Raw genomic sequence first — 20,151 nt, 5'->3', positions numbered from 1 at the left:
ATATTTTTTCTTGGTGAGAATAAACTTCTCTCAGACCTCATTACCCTGAGATGCGTTTGGAGACATCTTCTCTGCATCTTTTTCTTCCTTGTTAAACCAAAATCTTTTTGGTTTGGTGGTTTAATTCGTAACTTGTAAATTTGCTTGGTTATTATAATTGCTCAGCTTCGCGGATTCCATTTTACGTAAGGTTTTTTTTTTATTATTATTATTAAACCCACAACTCACATCATCCCGCCCCCTCTTCCGGTCCCCGCCCACCTCACATTTTGCTAATGCTACGGGAGGCGGGGCGGGGGTGGTGGTGGTGGTGAGGGGCACAACCATCGCGGGACTTCAACGGGCCTGGCTTCAGGGACGGGACTTGCGCAGAAGCGCCCATTGAAGCCAGCATGGGAGAAAGGGGGCGGGGCGTCCCGTCCCGGTCTGCGCGTTCGCGTGTGGACCCGACGCTTAGGGCTCTTCTCAGCAGGCGCTTTAGCTTCCGGCCTGGGCGCCCATTTCCACCCATCATGCCCCGCGCGTGCGCAGCTCCTGCAGGTGTCTGTGTGGCGAATGTCGGCCTGTCTTGTGCAGCGTACGAGGGAGGGCCAGGCCTGGTGACGGGCGCTTGGGGACCGGTTGAGGTAGGCCGGGGTCAGAGGTTAGAGGTCGTGGAGGGCAGCTGGCTCTGGGCTTCCGGGGAATACCGAGGGCTCCGGGGATGCTCCAGGGTCGGGAGCGTGGGGACGTGCGAGCCCCCGCGACGCGGCCCCAGCTCGGGCGTGGGCCGGGTCCTTCCCGAGTGGGAAGGGGTGCTTGCTGCCCACGCTCGCGAGCTGAGACCCTGTCGCGAGCCGTGGCTCCGGGAGCTTGAGCATCTGGCGCTGGCAGCGGACTGGTTTCTTGAGGATGACTGAGGGGCGGGGGAGGGGGGGTCCTCCTCTTCTTTCGACGTGCCCGGGGGGTGGGGTGGGCGGCCACCGCTCAGTGCCCTGAATGGTGGTGCGTGGGACTGCACATAGCTGCAAGAGGTGCAGAGACCTGCAGGTTAGGCTGGCAAGTTCTCAGTTACCCTCGGAGACAGATTAGTTACATCCGCGTGCAAAGCCGCCCTGGCGCCTGTGCAGTTTGACTCTGCAAGCAGCATGGAAATAAAGATGTTGATTTTCTGACTGAGGTACCCTGTCAGAGGTACGGTATTGTTAACCAATAATCGTTTAAGCTTGGTCAGACCTTTAAATCTAAATGGCTTGAATCTATCATGGAAAGTCTTTTTTCTTTTTCTCCTACATGTTTCTCTTTGTCGCCTTTGCTCCTTTTGCCCATGCTCCATGATTTTGCTATCACCGCCTTATTCTTTGTCTAAGCTGCCCCTTTTACTCTTTATCTGCTAACCCATAAAACCACTGTGTGTGTCTATAGTTTTTTTTTTTTTCTCCTTGAAAAATAAAATACGTCTAAGGCATTTTATTTATTTATTTATTTGGTTTTTCAAGACAGGGTTTTTCTGTGTAGCCTTGGCTGTCCTGGACTCACTGTGTAGACCAGCCTAGCCTTGAACTCACAGTGATTCGCCTGCCTCTGTCTCCCGACTGCTGGGGTTAAAGGCTTGCGCCACCAGCCCAGCTTGAGATTTTAAACTATATAAGGGTTAAGCGAACTTTTGTTAATGCTTTAGGATTGTAAATCACATTGGAATTATACAGCAATGATGTGGGTTTAAATACATCTTACATGCGAGACAAGCATTTACTTCTGACTTTATGAGAGGTTTATATAGAGGAATGTTAATTCAGAACTTGGCTGCTCTGGTAAGAGATCACATCCAAGGACCTAGGTCTGTGTGATCTGGCTGGAATACAAACACATCTTTACTCCAGGAGACAGAGGGAAGCAGATCTGAGTTCAGGGCCAGTATTGACTAAGTTTCAAGTAAAGAAAAGCTTAGGTCCAGGCGAGGTGGTACATGCCTTTAATCCTAAACACTTCAGGTAAAATCAGTTTGTAAAAGGAAGCACCTGTGTTTAAAGGTGATGTTTAATTGAGTGGCAGAAAAAGTGACTTGAGTCAGAAAGATTTGACAGAATAGGATATGCCCAACTCTCACGTGAAGAGAGAGGAAAGGGAAGCTACTTAAGGGACAATGCAGAGAGAGATAGGAGGCAGTTTCACCTGGACAGTAGTAGGCAGGCTGCAGAGAAAGACCTCTCTGCCGAAGAATGCGAAGGAACCAGGAGATTAGTGCAGATGCTGGAGTTAGTTTGAGGCCAAGCAGAGCAATTCAGGGGCCGAGAGAGAAGCCAGATTGAGTAAGTCACCTGGGAGAAGAGTTTGAGTCAAAACTGCTGAAATGCACCAGCCAGCCCAGAGCTTTGTAAGAACAAGTAAGGGTAAGCTTATGAAGCAGTAAGTCTCAGAGGCTGAAAACATTCTAGGCCTAGATTAGACTGAACAGAAGCTAGAAGCTTCTAGGACTAGGCCTTGGTTAGCAGACGGAAGCAGTAATCCTCTGAGACAACAGTTGAAACATGGAGAATAAGAAGTTCCTCTTACAGGTTTGTCTTCCTAGTTGTTGCCCATCAAGTGTAGTTTTATAATTTGTTTTCTTTTATGCAATTGATTGTCTCTTAATTAATTTTTCTACTAAAGGTGAGTGAACTATTGCAATATTTTATACGTGAGATCATTGATAATGGGTTTGTTACCTGTTAGTTTTCTCCTTGAGAAAATACCAGACAAGAGGCAACAACAGGAAGTTGAGGAGACAGCCCGTTTTGATGTGGAGGACAAGTAAGGGTGGGAGTACTTCTTAGAGGTAGCAGCCTGCTCACATGCACGTAGGTGAGCAAACGGACAGGACAGGAAACAAGGCTGATCCTCCAGGTTCAGCAACCGGCCCCGTCTCAGATTCTCCCAGAACAGCACCACCAGCTACTGGGATCAGTTCTAACGTGTAACTTGTGGGGCGCTTGTAGGGACAAACCATAGCATTCATCATATGACTTAAATCTTTTTACAAACTTACCCATTATTTTCTCTGTGTGTCTCTGAAGATTTCACATTATATAACAGATGTCAAGTTTTGTGTAAGGGCTGCTAAGGAAATTGCTTGATATCACAGGGTTATCTTTAAGATAAAGATCTGGGCTAGGATGTAGGAACTGGGGATGTCTTGACTGAATAGAAGTCATAGTCTTGTGTGTGAGAGTCCTAGAAAATATCCAGGAGAGGAGTGAGGCCCAGCCCAGGTCTTACACATTTGGGCTGTAAGCCTGAATGTTGCAATGTTAATGTTTTTATTTGAAAGTATTTCTTTATAAAAGATACATTATCTCCATGTTGGTAACCTTCACAGCAAATGCCTATTGTTAATTGTGCTGGAGTCTGGAGTTCAACTGGCCAGAGGCTTTATCCAGACTCCTGGGTATGGGGCATTCTTTTCCCACGTTGCCATACTTTCCCTGTCTTTCTATCCTGCCTGATGTCCACTGTTTCACTTGTCAGTTAGCATCCATATTTACGAAGAAAGTGAGAGTGTGAAGATGAGCAGCCGAAGAAAGCATGCTCCCCCAGTGAAGGTGGATGAAGAAAGGCAGCGGCAGCTTCACTGGAGCATGCATGAGGACCTGAGGAACGAACCACTCACCTTGACTACCGAGGAGCGACCCTGCTCAGGTGCAGACTCTTCTTCTGACTGCATCATCGTAGATGATGACCCACCTGAAGGTGCAAGTCACAGAGATAAGAAGAGGCGGTCAGAGGCTGTGAGCACCTTGCAGTCCACCGAAAAAGAGACTCCTTTGTCTGTGACGTTGAATGTTAAGATTTCTCCCTATCGTGTGGACCGTTCTTGGAAAGCATTTCTTGGAGATTTTGCTCTTCAGCTTCTCCCTGAAGAGAGTTTAGTTGAACATTTTTCTGAAAGGAGTTTTACACTAATGAGTTCAGAGTCAAGCAATCACTTCCTGATCTATGTTCATTCAGAATGCAAAGATGTAGAGAAAGAAGAAAATGTACTCAAAGATCCAGCTGATGTTTGTGGTAAGGCCGTTCGAGTGGAATCCTCCTTCAGTAGTGACATGTTGCAGGACTTGGCTTGGCTGCAGAAGAAAAGAGGTCTAAAACTCTGTCAGAGACCAGAAGGAAATCATACGATCAAGGTACTCAGTATTTGTGGTGTCTTATGAAGTTCTACACTGGTAAAAATTGACATTAACTTAGTCTCAAAACCCAGAATAAGCCTCTCAAATAACTATCAAAGAATACTGTGTCTTCCTGCCAATCATTTTAACCCAGACTGCAGTTTCCTAAGGAGATTCTCCCGAGTTTCCCTTCCTGCCTCTATACTCAGTTACCTGCTTTGCTTTGGTCCTCACCATCTTGCATTGTTATACCTTGTGTTTTCTTTCTTTCTTTTCTTTCTTTTTTTTTTTTTTTTTTTTTTTGGTTTTTTGAGACAAGGTTTCTTTGTGTAGCCTTGGCTGACCTCTAACTCACAGAGATCCGCCTGCCTCTGCCTCCCAAGTTCTGGGATGACAGGTGTGTGCCACCCATGCCTGGCTATACCTTGTATTTTCAAATCCTTTTTCTATATTGTTTCTGAAATGGTGTACTTGAAACATGAGTTAATTTCCTGATCAAGTACAACCTTTCTGTTCTGGCATACAGCTCCCTGCTGCACGTCATTGTACTTCACCCTTTGTCACTGTTTTTCAGTCTGGCTCCAGAAATTCCAAATTAACTTGTTTCCCAAACGTATTCTGTCTTTCTGTCTGTGCTTTTCTCAGCTCCCTTTTCCCCTTCTCTCCTAACTGTATGTCACTCTGACAGTCTTTTCACAAAGAATCTAATTTATGGGGAAGTTTTCTTAAGCCCCAGGCATGGTGCTACATGCCCTTTTCCAGAGTCTTTTTTTGCTGTTTGAAGCACACTTACATTTTGGATTCTTCCTCCCTGCTAAACTCCGACGTCTTTATCTTCACTACCTCTTAAAGTGCCTGATACATAACAGTATCAGTAAATTTGTAATTCATTTTAAGATCTGAATTCAGTAGGTTGTATAATGTGTGCAAATCACTCAGATGTTCTACTATCAACTTTCATGATTGATTTTGCTAAGATCAGGTGAGACAGTATAACTAGATGTACTCTGTAAAGAGATAATATGCCTTTATGCTAAAGCTTGAAAGAAGTGTTCTAAGATGTTTCAAATTCATCTTTGTGTCACTGAAATTTTTTTTTTTTTTTTTGTTACACATTTCTCAAATTACAAGAATTTTATCAGTTCTAATTGTTCTTTCGGGAGATGTGGTGTGTTTAGGCTGGAATGGCCATACATGTATTTCAGAATAACCTAAAGAGCATTATACAGCAATTAACTTTTCCCTGGACAGTGAAACTCAACCATGCCATTCCCTGTCTACTGATTTTGAAGACCAGAATTTTGCTGAGTGATAGCAGGAATGTAAGAATTCATGGCTTGTGTGTGTGTATCCTACCATTAAAATCAAATCTTAATCTCTTCCATTTTCCCTGACCTTGATTTATATAAATATGTAAATATTTATTGCTATCACAGTAAGCAAAAGGCAAATGCATACAATCCTGAAGTGTAATCTTTGTCACTTTTTATGGTGTAATGTTGCTGGATTCTTATATTTCAGCAGAAGAAATGAAGGCTGTTAGTCATTAGAAAGTTAGGCCCAAGGTAGCAGGAGAGATAAAAAAATAAAAAAAAAAATGCATTTTTTTGCTGTTAGAAACCTTAAAAGTTAAACTCCTTAGGCTACCTATATAGACTTTCCATTTTGAAAATGAAAACATTTGAGTCTAAAAAAAAAGTTGTATTCCCTAAACTTCTTTTATTTCTAAATATCATTGTTTGTACTCAGATTTGAATATTTCAGCTCTTAAGGTTCAACATCTGCGTTGTTTTACAAGTTAAAATTCTTAACATAGTCAGGGTTTGTTTTCCACCCTTTATTTACTATTTGGTCCAGTGATCAAATCTAACCTAACCCAAACCTAACCACAAAGTGGGCATGTGTGCTTAGTTTTCTAGGAAATGCTTCCTTGTAACATACTTCACTGGTTATTCAGGTGCTCAGTGGATTTAGAAAGTAGTGTCTTGGTGGGCAGAATTGAGTTTTTCAGCACATTTCTCCTGTGTTTGGTTCCATTTAAGGAAGTCTTTTTCTTTTTAGTTTTTCTAATAAATATGTTCCGTAGACATTTACAGAGTGAATTATGAAGTTAAAAATATATCTTGCCAGGTGTGGTGGCACACGCCTTTAATCCCAGCACTCGGGAGGCAGAGGCAGGCGGATCGCTGTGAGTTTGAGGCCAGCCTGGTCTACAAAACGAGTCCAGGGTAGCCAAGACTACACAGAGAAGCCCTGTCTCGAAAAACAAACAAACAAACAAAAAACCAAAAAAAAAAGCCCCCAAACTATATCTATCTATCTATATATATATATATCTTGTGTCTGAAGTAGACATTGTTAAAGCCTTTAAAAATAATGGATCTGGGAGCTGGAGAACTGGCTCACTACTTAAGAGCACTGGCTGTTCTTGCAGAGAACCTGGCTTCAGTTCCCAGCACCCACATGCCATTTAACAGGCATCTGTAACTCCTGTGCCTGGGAATCCACTGTCCTCTTGGCCTCCATGGAGACAGCACACATGTGGTGCATAGACATGTGCAGACAAAGCACCCATATACATGAAAAATTAAAATCTGATTTTTAAAAAAAATTTTTAGGAATAATTATGACTCTGAAAAAGGTTTTCTTGTGTCCTTATCAAGAATAGTATATTCCCAGTAAGATTTGATATGTGTTAATTCTTTGTAGGTTGGAATTTATATCTTGGAAGCTGGCCTATCAAGACTAGACTTTATGAGTGATGCAAGTTCAAGAATGAAAAAGTTCAATCAGCTCATGAAGAGAGTGATGGAAAAGTTACATAAGTTTACTATTCCAGGTAATCATTAAAGTAAGCTTTAAAATTACTTCTTGGGATTGTCAGTTTTTCTTCAACTTGTACATATAACAACCTGAAAATTAAATAATAAAAACAAAGAAATGTCTTGAATGGTCTTTATACAGTACTGTATGACAAAATCTGGAATGCTATTACTGACATGATTTGCTTTTGCCACTAATTGCTTAATATTGTGCCCAGCATTTAAGAAAGTTTGCAAAATCAGTATATAAAGTCATTAGGCAGTCAAGACACATCTAAACTGGCTGAATCTCTCTCTTTCTATCTACCTACCTATTTCTTAGTTATTCAGCAATTTGTTTTAATAGCCAGAGATTGTTGCTGACCTTTAATCTACTTGGCTTTGCAATCTGATGAAGAATCTAAAAAGCCAGGATTCTATAAAGAGCAGATGACTTTGTTGTTTATTGGTAGGACATGGAATTCTTGGTTAGCATGCCGCTCAGGGCCAGCGAATATTAGAGATTGTAGCACAGTGCTAGAGAGAAAACAAAAACAAAAAGCACTGTTGGTGAGTACTGTCTGCCACTGGTAGGCATGGGGAGCTGCTGGGGCTGCACCCAGCTGTGCTGCTGGAGAAACAGCTCCCATTCTCCAAGCTACAGGTGCAATGTGTAGGATATTCTCCCCCCTCCTTTTTAGTTTTTGTTTTGTTTTCTTTTTTTCCCTTATGTCAAAACCAGAACTGCACATACGCTAGTAAGTGCTGTACTGCTGAGCTGTATATAGCCTCAGCCCTGTAGAGCATTTCCATGCTAGAATGTTTTGGAAATCTGTTTTGAACATAGTGGGTAAACTGATGCCATAGCTCATTCTTCCCAAACTACACAATACTACTACTAATAAGTGATTTTACAAGTTAGAGATTTACAGGGAAAAAGATACCATGCTTCAGAGTTAGAAATGCTATCAAATATATCAAGAACTTTTTTCAGTTACAAGGATTTGTGCCAGCTATGGTGGACATACATAAACTGCCAATGCCCAGGAAGGAAAATGTAGAGCTTTGGTATCAGTGCCTGATTACATTAATTATTTTATTGTAATGGTATGAAATAAGTGCTTAAGTACACACCATTGTTGTGAAATCCTATACGATATTTCTGTATTGAATTTAATGAATGCTTAGTTATTGAGCATATTAGATGTGCTCTGTAAAACCATGTAGCTTTATAATGTGTGGTTTTTTTTCCTTTTTTTTAAATAATGTGTTTTTGAGAACGGTTTGGAAATAAAGATGCTTCATTTCCTCACATCGAAGGAAACAGTATTTCAGGAGGGTAAAATTTTATTTTGTTCAAGTTATAGTGTGAGTCTTATACAGGGCAGTTGTGTTTATCCAGTGAAATATGACAGCCTGACAAACTTACATTAATGGTTTTACAATGTTTCCTTACTAGCTATTGTTGCTAACAAAGGCCTGCCCTTCTCAGCCTGAAAAAATTAATGAGAACCATTGGCTTTATAAGCATGAAAAATATGAGGATTTTTTTGTTAAGCTATAAAAATGATGAAATTAGTTAATTTGTCATTCACCTATGAAATTCATATTTAGTTCCACATAGTTACTAAATACATATGAGAACAGAATATGTACATTTCTCTGAGGAGCTATAAGAAGGACCCATAAGTGATTGTAAATGCAAATAGATGACAACACATCATCATAGCCAAAATAGCAGGTGAACACTGAGGAAAATGTTGATGGCATGCAGCATTTAAACTCTTTTAAAGAATGAGTACGCAGATATTTTTTCTGAGGAGGGGTGTCTAGTCACAGAATACACAGAGCAGGACTGTGGAGATGGATGGGTGCATGAGGTTTTTTGCACTAAGGACTGGTGGATAGCGGGCCCTGGAGCACATGCACCCATGTTCCTAACCCTCAGAATACTGAGCCATGATCATTTGGGGTGTGAGGCCAATCCAAGGGTATTGCAAAATGTCTAAAAAATCACACAAAGTGGGAAGGGAAGGGTTTAAAAAGAAAACATTTGCTTGTGGCTTACAGTGCAGATCCTGTTGTGATCCTTGTATATGATCCTGTTATATCCTTGGTGGATATACAGATGTCCTGGAAGAAGATGAGGAGGATTCAGAGAGTGAGCCAGAGGGCCAGGACATTGATGAGCTCTATCACTTTGTGAAGCAAAAACACAAGCAAGAAACACAGTCAGTCCAAGTGGATGTCCAGCATCCTGCCTTGATTCCAGTGCTGAGACCTTACCAGAGAGACGCAGTCAACTGGATGCTTCAACAAGAGCATTTCAGAAGCTCCCCTGCTGGTGGCAAGTATAAGATGCTTAAAGAAGGGCTCACTGACGGGTGGGACAGTGCTGGAGATAGTTAATAGTGGGGCATGTATTGGGGTCATGGCTGAAAATCACACTGAAGAGAGAATACTTTTAAGAGGTCTGTCAAAATAGATATCTAGAAAATTTAATATGTGACTTTCCTTATTTATAGAAATTTAAACTTGTTCTTACTTCAGCCTTAATGGGAGTGTATTACAAGTAAGAAATAAGTTTAAATCATAGTCCTACCTGTAGTCCCTTTTTGGAAGGTAGTGGCAGGAAGTTGAGGAGTTTAAATCATTCTGGACCATGGCTATGATGTAGATTCCGGACTAGCCATGGCTACATGCCATGGTATCTCAACTACAACAACAAAAGTGGGTGGTGCGGGGTGGAGAGGAAAAAAATCATGACTTGGCAACAAAGGATTGCTTTTCAAACTTGGTTATGTCAGAGTTTCCTAACTTGACAGTAAATGTTAGCAACAGACAGCCTATTTGTGAACATAATGTGTTTTCTTAATTTATATTTCTCACTTGCCTGCAAAATAAATGAAACAGATTTGTTGGAAGGGTATACTTCAGTAATAATTTTTTGGTTTGTTTGTTTTGAGACAGTCTTTGTGCAGCCCTGTCCATTTTAGATTCACTATTTAGACCAGGCTGACCTCAAGCTCTAATTAGAATTCATGTTTCTGTTTCCCAGGAACTGGACTTAATGGTGTGCACTGCCATGCCTTGCACTGTTTTTAAATAAGTAGACAAATTTTTTACACGATTCTATAAAGTGAGTTATTAACTAGTTCTGATTCTTTCTGTATAGAGTTACTTCAGGTAACAGCAGATGATACCACTTACTTTACCCAAATTCTCCAGCAAACTAATTTTTTTAACGTTTTCTTTTTAGGAAGTATCAATTGATAGGCAATATTTCCTTTTTACTCCTGATCCTATTAATATTGTCTTCTCCCCATATCTTCCTCGTCTTAATTTCCCTATCCCCCAGATTCTCACTCATTCGTATTACTTTGCATTCTCTTCCCCTGCCCTGAAACCAACTTCCAACTCTGGAGTTGGATGCTCTTGGTAAAGTCTCATAGTCTGTATCTTTCCCTATCCATCTCTCAGTCAGTCTTTTCCTTTTAATTATTTGTCTGGGAAATGTTAGTTCTATAAGCCTCCACATAGGCCATATTATTTTTTCTCTAAAATGAAATAACTTTCTTCAGATACATAATTTTAGTAAGATGTAACTTTTACATAAACAAAGTGCCTTGATCTTAAAGGTAACGTTTGATGCATTTAACAAACCTGTATCCTTGGAGTCAGCAATAGTTTTCATCAGCTCTCTACCACAGTGACAGGGGATCTGAGAAAGTCATCTCCAGAGAATCACAGATTCAGAGGGTTCAGTGCAGGGCTGCCTAGTCTGATTGCTTTGGACCCATGAAGAGAGTAGATATTTATAGGAAAGAAATACCTTGTCTCAGAATTAGAGGAATGCTATTGTTCCTGTTATTTCTCTAGCTAGCTGTCATGGAGCACACTTGAGCTGCCAGTGCCTGCGAAGGAAAACGTCAAGGCTAGATAGCAATAGTTTAGTACATAGTCATTGAATTGTAATGGGATAAAACAAGTGCACACTTACACACTGTGGTGTAAAAACCCTGTTTGATATTTTGTACTGAAAATAATTTATAGACTTATTGATTATTAGGTCTTTTCACCATTTACATCATGGCAGTGACACGTAGCTGAGGAGCTTTTCATTCATCTCATTGTTGTCTGGAAGCAAAGAACATGTTATGAAGGGATCAGGACTAGATGGATACAGTCCCCAAGGGCAGTCCCAGTCAGGACCATCTCTCTTTAATTGGGTCTTACCTATAAAGTTCTTCCTAGTTTTCAGTAAGCCCTCAACTAAATGACTCTATCAGTGAACTAGTGCCTTCCGGTCACAGTCTCTAGGCCGCCATCTCCAAGGCTGCAATGGCAACAGTACCTTCAACACACGAGCCTTTGGGGGGCATTTCATATACGAACCATAACACCACTTAACACAGAACTAGAGTTGTACCAAAGTAAGTACTAGGTCCGTATGGTTCATGAGAGTTGAAATACGGCCTTCCACGTTGAAATCTGCTATGAGTTTAAAATAGTGGATTCATGTAGTAATATAAAAAGCAAACAGTGCAAAACTTTTAATTTTTATGTTGGTTTTATATTTTAGTTATCAGGATAAAGTATACTGTTGAAATTATATGACTTGTTTCTTATTTTTTAAGAAAACTGAAAATTAAAGGTTATATATCTGACATTATATTTTATGCAGTGGTGGTGCAGAAAATGCCTTAAGACATTTACTTATGGCCCAGTCAGCTCTGGTTCTAACCCCACAGAAGGCAGCCATTGCACTGGAGCTTGGCCTGTTTGGGGAAAATGAACCATTTTACACACAGACAATTTGAACAAGGATTTTATTTTTTTATATGATATTTTTCAGGTTGTCTATACTGTATGTATGAGAAACTCATTTTTTTTTTAATCTATACATACTAGATTTTTTGGATTAAATCGCTATGTGACATTTAGCCGTTCTTCTGTGCTGTATGGTTCTCACAAAGTGATTTTTTTCCCCTTTTGTAAGCACTGTATCTTTTCCTATGTCATCTATTACTTTCTTAGAAATTGTTTTCATTTCAGTGGTGGATAGAGACTGACTTCCTATTTTGTAAATTATAAGATTAAAGAGAAAGATCAAAGAAGGTTGAGATAAATGAAATACTTTGTATTCGAGTATGAGCTTTTCTTCTCATGGTGTACTCCACATAACAGGTCAGCCATAGTGAAGATACATGTTGGAGACAAGCAGCATAGGTCTGTCGAGTTATTTTAAAGTTGCCCTTGATCCTCCTGCTTCTACTCCCTTCAGCATATCTTACTGGCATGAGCCGCCACAACCCTACTAAATGATAAGCCACCCAGCATAGGACCTGAACCCATGACCCTGAGAATTAGAGCCTCGTTCTTTACTGACTGAGCTAGCTGGTATCCCTTACCTAGAAGCTATTTCCAGTTGTGCGAAAGGAAAATTAGTTTTCTCCAACTGAGTCTCACTAGGTATACAAACCACTCTTAAGGACAGGACCCTTGTCTAGTAGTAGATGGCCAATACAGAAATGAACTCAGTGCCATTTTTGGAGGCTCTTGGTCTAATAATGCATAACACTTTCTCACCCCACCCCCCACCCCAACCCCACGTCCTTTTCGTATATATTATGGTTTCTGGTTTTGTGCATTATGGCATTTCTGCATTTGATGTATATCTCTGTGTGCTTTTTATGCTTTTGTTTGGTTCTTTTTCTTTTGTTTTTTCATTTCTATTTATCTTTAAAAGCATTTTATTAGATGGCTGTTTATATTCTGAGAGGGGAAGAGGGACGGGGGCAGAAAGGACATAGATCTGGGTGGGCTGCTGGGGAGGATCTGGGAGGAGTTTGGAGAGTGGAAACTCTAATCAACATATTGTATGAAAAAATCCATTTTTTTAATAAAAAAGAAAGGAAGTTGCCCATTTTTTTAGATGACTTGTTAAAGATAACCATATCAGGTTGGGATTGAGGCCCTATGATTTCCTGTTGATTGTCGGCTGCTTGTTGTGCTCTGCTCTTCTGTGCTATTACTTGCTTATGTGGATTTGTGCCAAAGCAAAGGAAGCTGGCAAAGAGGACTAGAGGGATATTTGTAAAAGAACTGCAGAGAATAATGGCCTTTTACCCATGTGCTGAGTGAGAGGCAAATAACGTGGCTTTTCCTGAATGAGCCTTCTCAAGGACATAAGTCTTCTGAATCAGTATCCTATGCCATTGTTTCTTTTATCTTAGTATCACTATGTGACAGGGGAAAAGTAAAACTCATGTGGCTATACTTTTCTTTAGATAACTCTCTGCACTTCTTGTGGCGAGAAATTGTTACGCCTGATGGTTTGAAACTCTACTATAATCCATACACAGGCTGGTAAGGCAAAATCTTATATGTTTGGTTTTTGTTTGTTTGTTTGTTTGTTTGTTTGTTTTGAGACAGGGTTTCTCTGTGTAGCCTTGGCAGTCCTAGACTCGTTTTATAGACCAGGCTGGTTTTGAACTCACGGTGATCCGCCTGCCTCTGTCTCCCGAGTGCTGGGATTAAAGGTGTGTCCCACCACACCCGGCTGATATGTTTGATTTTTAAAATATATTCAGTAAACAGCAGATTTTTAATAAATGTTGTCAGTCTTGAGGAACAATAGAAGTCTTACTACATGTTTCTATAACTAGGATAGACTCAGAATTAAAAAAACACTTCTCATTTTTCTGTTGAATGCATTTATCACAATAGACAAAAACTTCTGAGTTACCAAGACTGACAGATGGCTGGGCATGGTGAAGTACATCTCTAATCCCAGCACTTTGGAGCTCTGAGTTGGAGGCCAGCTTGGTCTACATAGAGAGTTGGAGGCCAGCCAGGACGTTATCTCAGAGAGGGAGAGCATACAAGAGAAATAAGATTTACATCTCAAGCAATGTTTTTTCTTGAATAAAGGACAACTTTTATATTTTTCATTAAAGTATCAACTTGTAGATTAAAGAAATGTGGACTCGTTAAGCATACATAATTAATGAATTTGTATTTATTGTCTTTTATATTTTTAATCATAGATTCATAAAGATCATAAAGGAAAAATTCTTCCTTCTAAAATGTTACAAAATTACAGATATTTATCTGTTCTGTAGCCAGGGATGGAGGTATACCCATGAAGGCAGAGGACAACTTGTGTTCCTGGCTTTCAAGATGGTGACAGTTACCTTCTGCTAAGTCATTTTGCCCGCCTGCATGACATTTTTCTTTAATTATAGAAGAGATTACATTCTGAATATGTACTGGCATCGATCTTGTTTCTCCAGACTTGTCTGCTCAGCTATTGTTACTATTTTGTATGATTTGGAAATTCAAATTATTTCCTCCTAAATGAAGTTTTGATAAACTTAAAATTGTGTTCATTTCTTCAGTTCTCTTTGGGACTACTAATAAAGGACAGTATAACTTTTATTTAAATTCTTGGATTGTATTTTTTTTTTTAGCATCATTCGTGATTTCCCACATGCTGGGCCACAGTTGCTTGGTGGAATCTTAGCAGATGAGATGGGTCTCGGAAAGACCGTGGAGGTTCTGGCTCTGATTCTTACACATACGCGACAAGATGTCAAACAGGATGCTCTCACACTTCCTGAGGTACAAAGAAATACTGTGGTGCTCTGGAGGGTGGGGACAAAGGCTGTCAGGAGACTTACAGTGAACTTTGAGCATTTGCTTGGCCTTCAAGTTGACCTCTACTGTGCATTGTATGAAGTGGCTTGTATTCATGGTCGTTTACCTTCAAGTGACCACAGAGACTAGGACATTGGTTACCCAGCAGGTTTTTCTTAAGTAATGTAGACCAGCTAGTAAGAGGATATATAGTAGTAAGTTACCAGTCTTCCAGCTAGTCAGCAGAGAACTCCTTTACAGTAAACCTGCTGTTACTTCAGCTGTCTCGTCAGCATTGTAAGGCCATTTGTCAGCTTAATTATAAACCTCAGATTTTGAAAAGTAGAGCTTATTGACTGACTGATAGCTTAATTGTAGTAGATTGTTAGATGGGATAGATTTTGTATAAGTATATTAATATTAGAGTTTACAAAAAATAATTTCCTCTGTCTCCCAGTAGTGAAACCTGAAGCCAGCACATTGTCTTGCTGAATTTACTCACTAATCAAAGGTAGAATTATGAACCTTGGGGAACCACCAGGCCCACAATCTTAATATGTATGTAATATGTTGGTAAATTCATGTATATATAATAAGACTTAGAGATTCCAATAGTAAATATAAAATAAAAATCTTTATATGTAAGTTTATATAAACTTATATAAATATATACTATGATGGGGAGGTTGGAGAGATGACTCAGTGGTCAAGAGCTCTGAGCTCTGGCTGCTCTTCTAGGGGCCCCAGGTTGGATTTTCAGCAACCACTTACAGGGCAATTAACCATCTATAACTCTAGATCCAGGTGATGCCTCTCCCTCTTCTGGCCTCTGGGCACTGCATGCATGTGGTACACAGGCATACATGAAGGCAGAATACCCTTACACATAAAAATACATCTTATTTTTTAAAAAGACACTATATATGACTTAAAGTATTAACTTCTTTCAGAGATTTTAAGTTCATTACATATTTTATTTCTCAACTGTTTCATTTTTTAGATTTAATATGTCAATTCTATTTTAAAATGTGTCTTCAAAAGTTAGTTTCAGAAATTCCCAACATTTAGGTAGTTTAAATAGTGTATACAAAATAAAAAATGATGGCTAGTTGTAAGTTCCAAAGTGAAAATTTTATATATAATGAATGATGCTTAGTTATCTCTTACTTTCATAGTTCTGTATGCTATTTTTCACTTCTTTAATAGAAGGGTTATTTATAATAACTCAGAATACTGAACACAAAATATTTCAACTACCAAATGTTATATATTTCAGGGGAAAGTGGTGAATTATTTCATCCCATCTCATTGTCCTAAAAAAAAAGTGAAAAATAGAGAAATCCAGGGTACAGAATATGAACCAAAAGAGAAAGTTCACTGCCCCCGTAAGTATGGTCTCTTCAAGTGGCTTCTTTTTTTTTTTTTTTTTGTCTTAAAACTTTGCAGCCTTTAAGTTTCACTAAGTCATATTTAACCTGCATCCTCCATTAAAAGATTATTGAATAGATCTTATATTGTATGTACAATTTTGAATAGTGCAATGAACTATTTGTTGTATCACTTTTCTTTTTTTATTTGAATTTTTTTATTTTATTAATTTATTCATATTACATCTCAATTGTTATCCCATCCCTTGTATCCTCCCATTCCTCCTTCCCTCCCACTTTCTCCCTACTCCCCTCCCCTATGACTGTGACTGAGGGGGACCTCCTCGCCCTTTATATGATCATAGGGTATCAAGTCTCTTCTTGGTAGCCTGCTATCCTTCCTCTGAGTGCCATCAGGCCTCCCATCCAGGGGACATAGTCAAATATGGGGCACCAGAGTTCATGTGAAAGTCAGTCCCTGCTCTCCACTCAATTGTAGAGAATGTCCTGTCCATTGGCTAGGGGTTCGAAGTTTACTGCATGTATTGTCCTTCGCAGGTGCCATAGTTTGAGCAGGGTCCCTGGGCCCAGATCTGCCCGTCATAATGTTCTTGTAGGTTTCTAGGACCCTCTGGATCCTTCTATTACCCCATTCTCTCATCCTTCTCTCACCTAGAGTCCCAATAGGATGTCCTGCCCTCTGTCCCATCAAGTGGCTTCTTAACAGTGATTTGTTTTGTTTTGTTTTTTTGAGACAGTCCTGAACTCAACGCTGTAGACCAGGCTGGCTTCAAACTCAGATCTGCCTGCCTCTACCTCCCAAGTGCTGGGGTTAAAGGCATGTGCTACCACTCCCAGATTCTTACAGTCATTTTTACTGTAGTTTTATGATATCCTTAGAAAGATCTTAATCATAAGGACTAGTTGGTTTTTGTCTTTTGTTTTTTGTTTTTTGTTTTTTTCAGTTGTTTTTATTTAAAATAAGAGCATGGCTACAAATTACATTATCAAAAAATAAAGAATTGGTTCCAGCCAAGTTTAGTGGGCCTTTAATCCCAGCACTTGGAAAGGCAGAGGCAGACAGACCTCTCGGAGTTCGAGGCCAGCCTGGTCTACAAAATGAGTTCCAAGATAGCCAGAGCTACACAGAGAAACCCTGTCTTGGAAAAAAAATATAGTGGTCCCAGTACTATTAGTTCAGTCTATTATATTTAAATTTCTTCAGTTTTGTTTATTTTCAAGTGTACCTTTTACAATTTTTATTAGCAGATGAACTTTTCTTAGAAATGGTAGCATAGTACATACTAGGGCATTCAAGAGATTTTATAATTTGAATGATTGTTTTGTCAAACTAACAAATTAGTCTAAATATTATTAATTCAAGGTAAATTTTTATTAACATAGTGATACTAGCCACATTAAGTCTTTTATTCATTTTCTTAATCCTTAATGAAGATTAAGATTGAATTGTATTTCAGTTATTTGAATAGTTAGTGTATTCCTTTGTCTATCCACTTCTACATTTAGCTACACGTGTGATGATCCTGACAGCTGTGAAAGAAATGAATGGGAAAAAAGGAGTATCTATTCTTTCCATCTATAAGTATGTCAGCTCTGTATTCAGATATGATGTTCAACGGAACCGGAGTCTTCTGAAGCGGATGCTGAAATGTTTAATCTTCGAGGGGCTTGTAAAACAGATCAAAGGCCATGGCTTCTCTGGGACTTTTACACTGGGGAAGAATTACAAAGAAGAAGATATATTTGATAAAGCAAAAAAACAGGTAGCACCATTACTAAGCACATATGTGCACATACAGAATAAATGGATACATACTACCTTGACACTGACACTTTCAGAATTTGCAGGCAAGAATGAAAAATGAGTGAGGAAAAGCACTGTGGCAGTGACCTATACTTTCTACTTTCTGAATATATGTGCCACAAAAGTAATAACTTTATTTTAGTTACCATTGAACCCAGAGAAGTGTGGTGGACTAGAAGTACTCACTGGGCTGAGAGATAGCTCAGAGGTTAAGAGCACTGGCTGCTCTTCCAAAAGTCCTGAGTTCAATTTCCAGCAACCACATGGTGGCTCACAACCATCAATAATGAGATCTGTTGCCCTCTTCTGGCATGCATGTGTATTTGCAGGCCGAACACTGTATACATAATAAGTAACTTTTTTTTTTTTTTTTAAGAATAAGTACTCAATGGGATGAACTCTAAAACTGGTTGGTTTTCATATACTTTGAGTTGACGATAACTTACGTGTTGTTAATGCTGCTGTCTGTAGTTACAGATGGTGCACCCACCTTTTGAAATGTTAATGCTTCAAGTTTGCATGTATCTAATTATATATTCTTCAGGTCTTTTATAAAGTTATCATGTTCCCAAGGCCATCATCCTGTAAAACGTTTATATTTTGGCATAAAACTGTTTTTTGGGGGCTAGTAATTTTGATTTGCTTTAGAAAAGTAGACACAATCCATGTAAACATTATCAAGGAAAAACTAGTGACAGCAAATCAAAGTAGAAAAGCTTTGTGCTCAGTTTGCGTGGCACTGTAAGAGATCAGAGAAAACAAGCACAGACACACTCATCTTTTGGAGTAGAGAGCCAGCTTGTGCCCAAGCAGGTAAGAATAGCAGTGAGCTGTGCTGTTGTAATCCTGCTGCCACAAGGAGGGGAAATCTCTAATCAGTGCCATTGTTCCTGTACTAATATCCTGGATCTTCTTTTTGCCTGTTGTTCTGATACCATTTTCAGGGAGCTGCCCCTATCACCTACCTGTGTGTCATACCCATCCTTTATTACGTTCCCTCTGTAGGCACTTCTGTAGTGTGCTTCTACTTTTTACTGGTCAGAAAGCTGTTGACCCAGAAACCAGGTACAGTTCTCATTTGTATCCTAGCACATAAGCCAGGGTCAGAACTGACATTCAGACCATAATGGCAGGGGACACATAGAAAGGCAAAGGTAGGGGTCTGCTTCTCTGAAGGTTACAGAAAGAGATCTTCAGAGGGCAAATCAGAATACGCACACACACACAAATATATTAGAAACAAATTTCTTTGAATAAAGTGGTGGTAAAAACACTGTTGAATTTATTTATAAAGCATATACATAAAGTTTAGAGTTTAATTTCACCATTATAACTTTATTGGCACATATGAATTAAACAGTACTTTTTCTTAGGCAGTCGGGAGTCCAAGGAAGATTCAGAGAGAGTTAAGGAAACCAGTGAGCAAGGATACAGATTCTGAATACCTGCCATCAAACACTTCTGATGACGATGATGATCCTTATTATTATTACTGTAAGGCCAGAAGAAATCGTAGTAAGATGAAGAAAAAACCCATTTTAGTCACCAAAGAGGAGAAAAGTCAGCCTATCTGTTCAGATTCCCAAGTTCACGCTCCAGCAGCTGGTGACTCTCCAAGTACAGATGCTCATGGGTTAGAAAGTACATGCATCTGTGAAGACGAGGAAAACCAAAAAGCAAAGGACTTTGCTGAGTCTCCAAACCCTGCTGCTGAGGAGTTCACACATTCTAATAGCGTGAGTCCCTGTGAGACTTCTGATTACCGCTTTGAGTGCATATGTGGTGAATTTGACCAGACTGGCCACAAGCCGAGAGTTCAGTGTCTGAAGTGTCACCTGTGGCAGCATGCGAAGTGTGTGAATTATGAGGAGAAGAATCTGATGGTTAAACCTTTTTACTGCCCCCACTGCCTTGTTGCAATGGATCCAGTGTCAACAAGAGCAACTCTGATTATCTCTCCAAGCTCCATCTGCCACCAGTGGGTAGATGAAATCAACCGGCATGTGAGATCATCATCTCTTCGAGTTTTGGTAAGGCACTGGGGCGAAAGAGTGATAGAAACATGTAAAATTTCGCTTCTTTGTGATAATTTTAATTGTGATTTTTGTTTGATTTTATTTATTTTTATTATTATATTTACTTGGAGGGTTACAGCAAGGTTTCATTAGCCCAGGCTATTTTCAAAGTCGACATTGAACTCCTGATCATCCTGCCTCTACCTCCCAGGTGCTAGTATTATAGGCATGTGTACCATACCCACTAATTTTGATTATGTGTGATTTTACTTTTCTTTATGCTTTTATTTTCCAAAGTTCTTTGTTAGTGTTTTTATTGCTTCTTTCCCCCAAAAAGTTGAGCCCAAAGCCTTGCACATGTCAGGCAAGCACTCTAGCACT

The 20,151-nt window shown here is 39.6% G+C and overlaps 1 protein-coding gene across 1 annotated transcript in view; it reads left to right on the top strand.

Moving 5' to 3' along the window:
• Positions 1-477: 477 nt before the first annotated feature.
• The window catches only part of Shprh (SNF2 histone linker PHD RING helicase), a 73,505-nt gene continuing 53,831 nt past the window's right edge, over positions 478-20,151 (top strand). The window contains exons 1-9 of the mRNA XM_051164539.1: positions 478-626; positions 3,491-4,142; positions 6,834-6,963; positions 9,054-9,272; positions 13,216-13,294; positions 14,398-14,548; positions 15,840-15,948; positions 17,458-17,714; positions 19,129-19,785. Coding sequence (XP_051020496.1) covers positions 3,525-4,142; positions 6,834-6,963; positions 9,054-9,272; positions 13,216-13,294; positions 14,398-14,548; positions 15,840-15,948; positions 17,458-17,714; positions 19,129-19,785 — 2,220 coding nt within the window. The 5' untranslated portion in view covers positions 478-626; positions 3,491-3,524. The remainder of the gene's footprint in view (positions 627-3,490; positions 4,143-6,833; positions 6,964-9,053; positions 9,273-13,215; positions 13,295-14,397; positions 14,549-15,839; positions 15,949-17,457; positions 17,715-19,128; positions 19,786-20,151) is intronic.

This window comes from Acomys russatus, chromosome 21, assembly GCF_903995435.1.
Source record: "Acomys russatus chromosome 21, mAcoRus1.1, whole genome shotgun sequence".
NCBI classification, from domain to species: Eukaryota; Metazoa; Chordata; class Mammalia; order Rodentia; family Muridae; genus Acomys; species Acomys russatus.
Note: the sequence above shows the minus strand (reverse complement) of the source record. Positions and strands in the feature narration are given on the sequence as shown.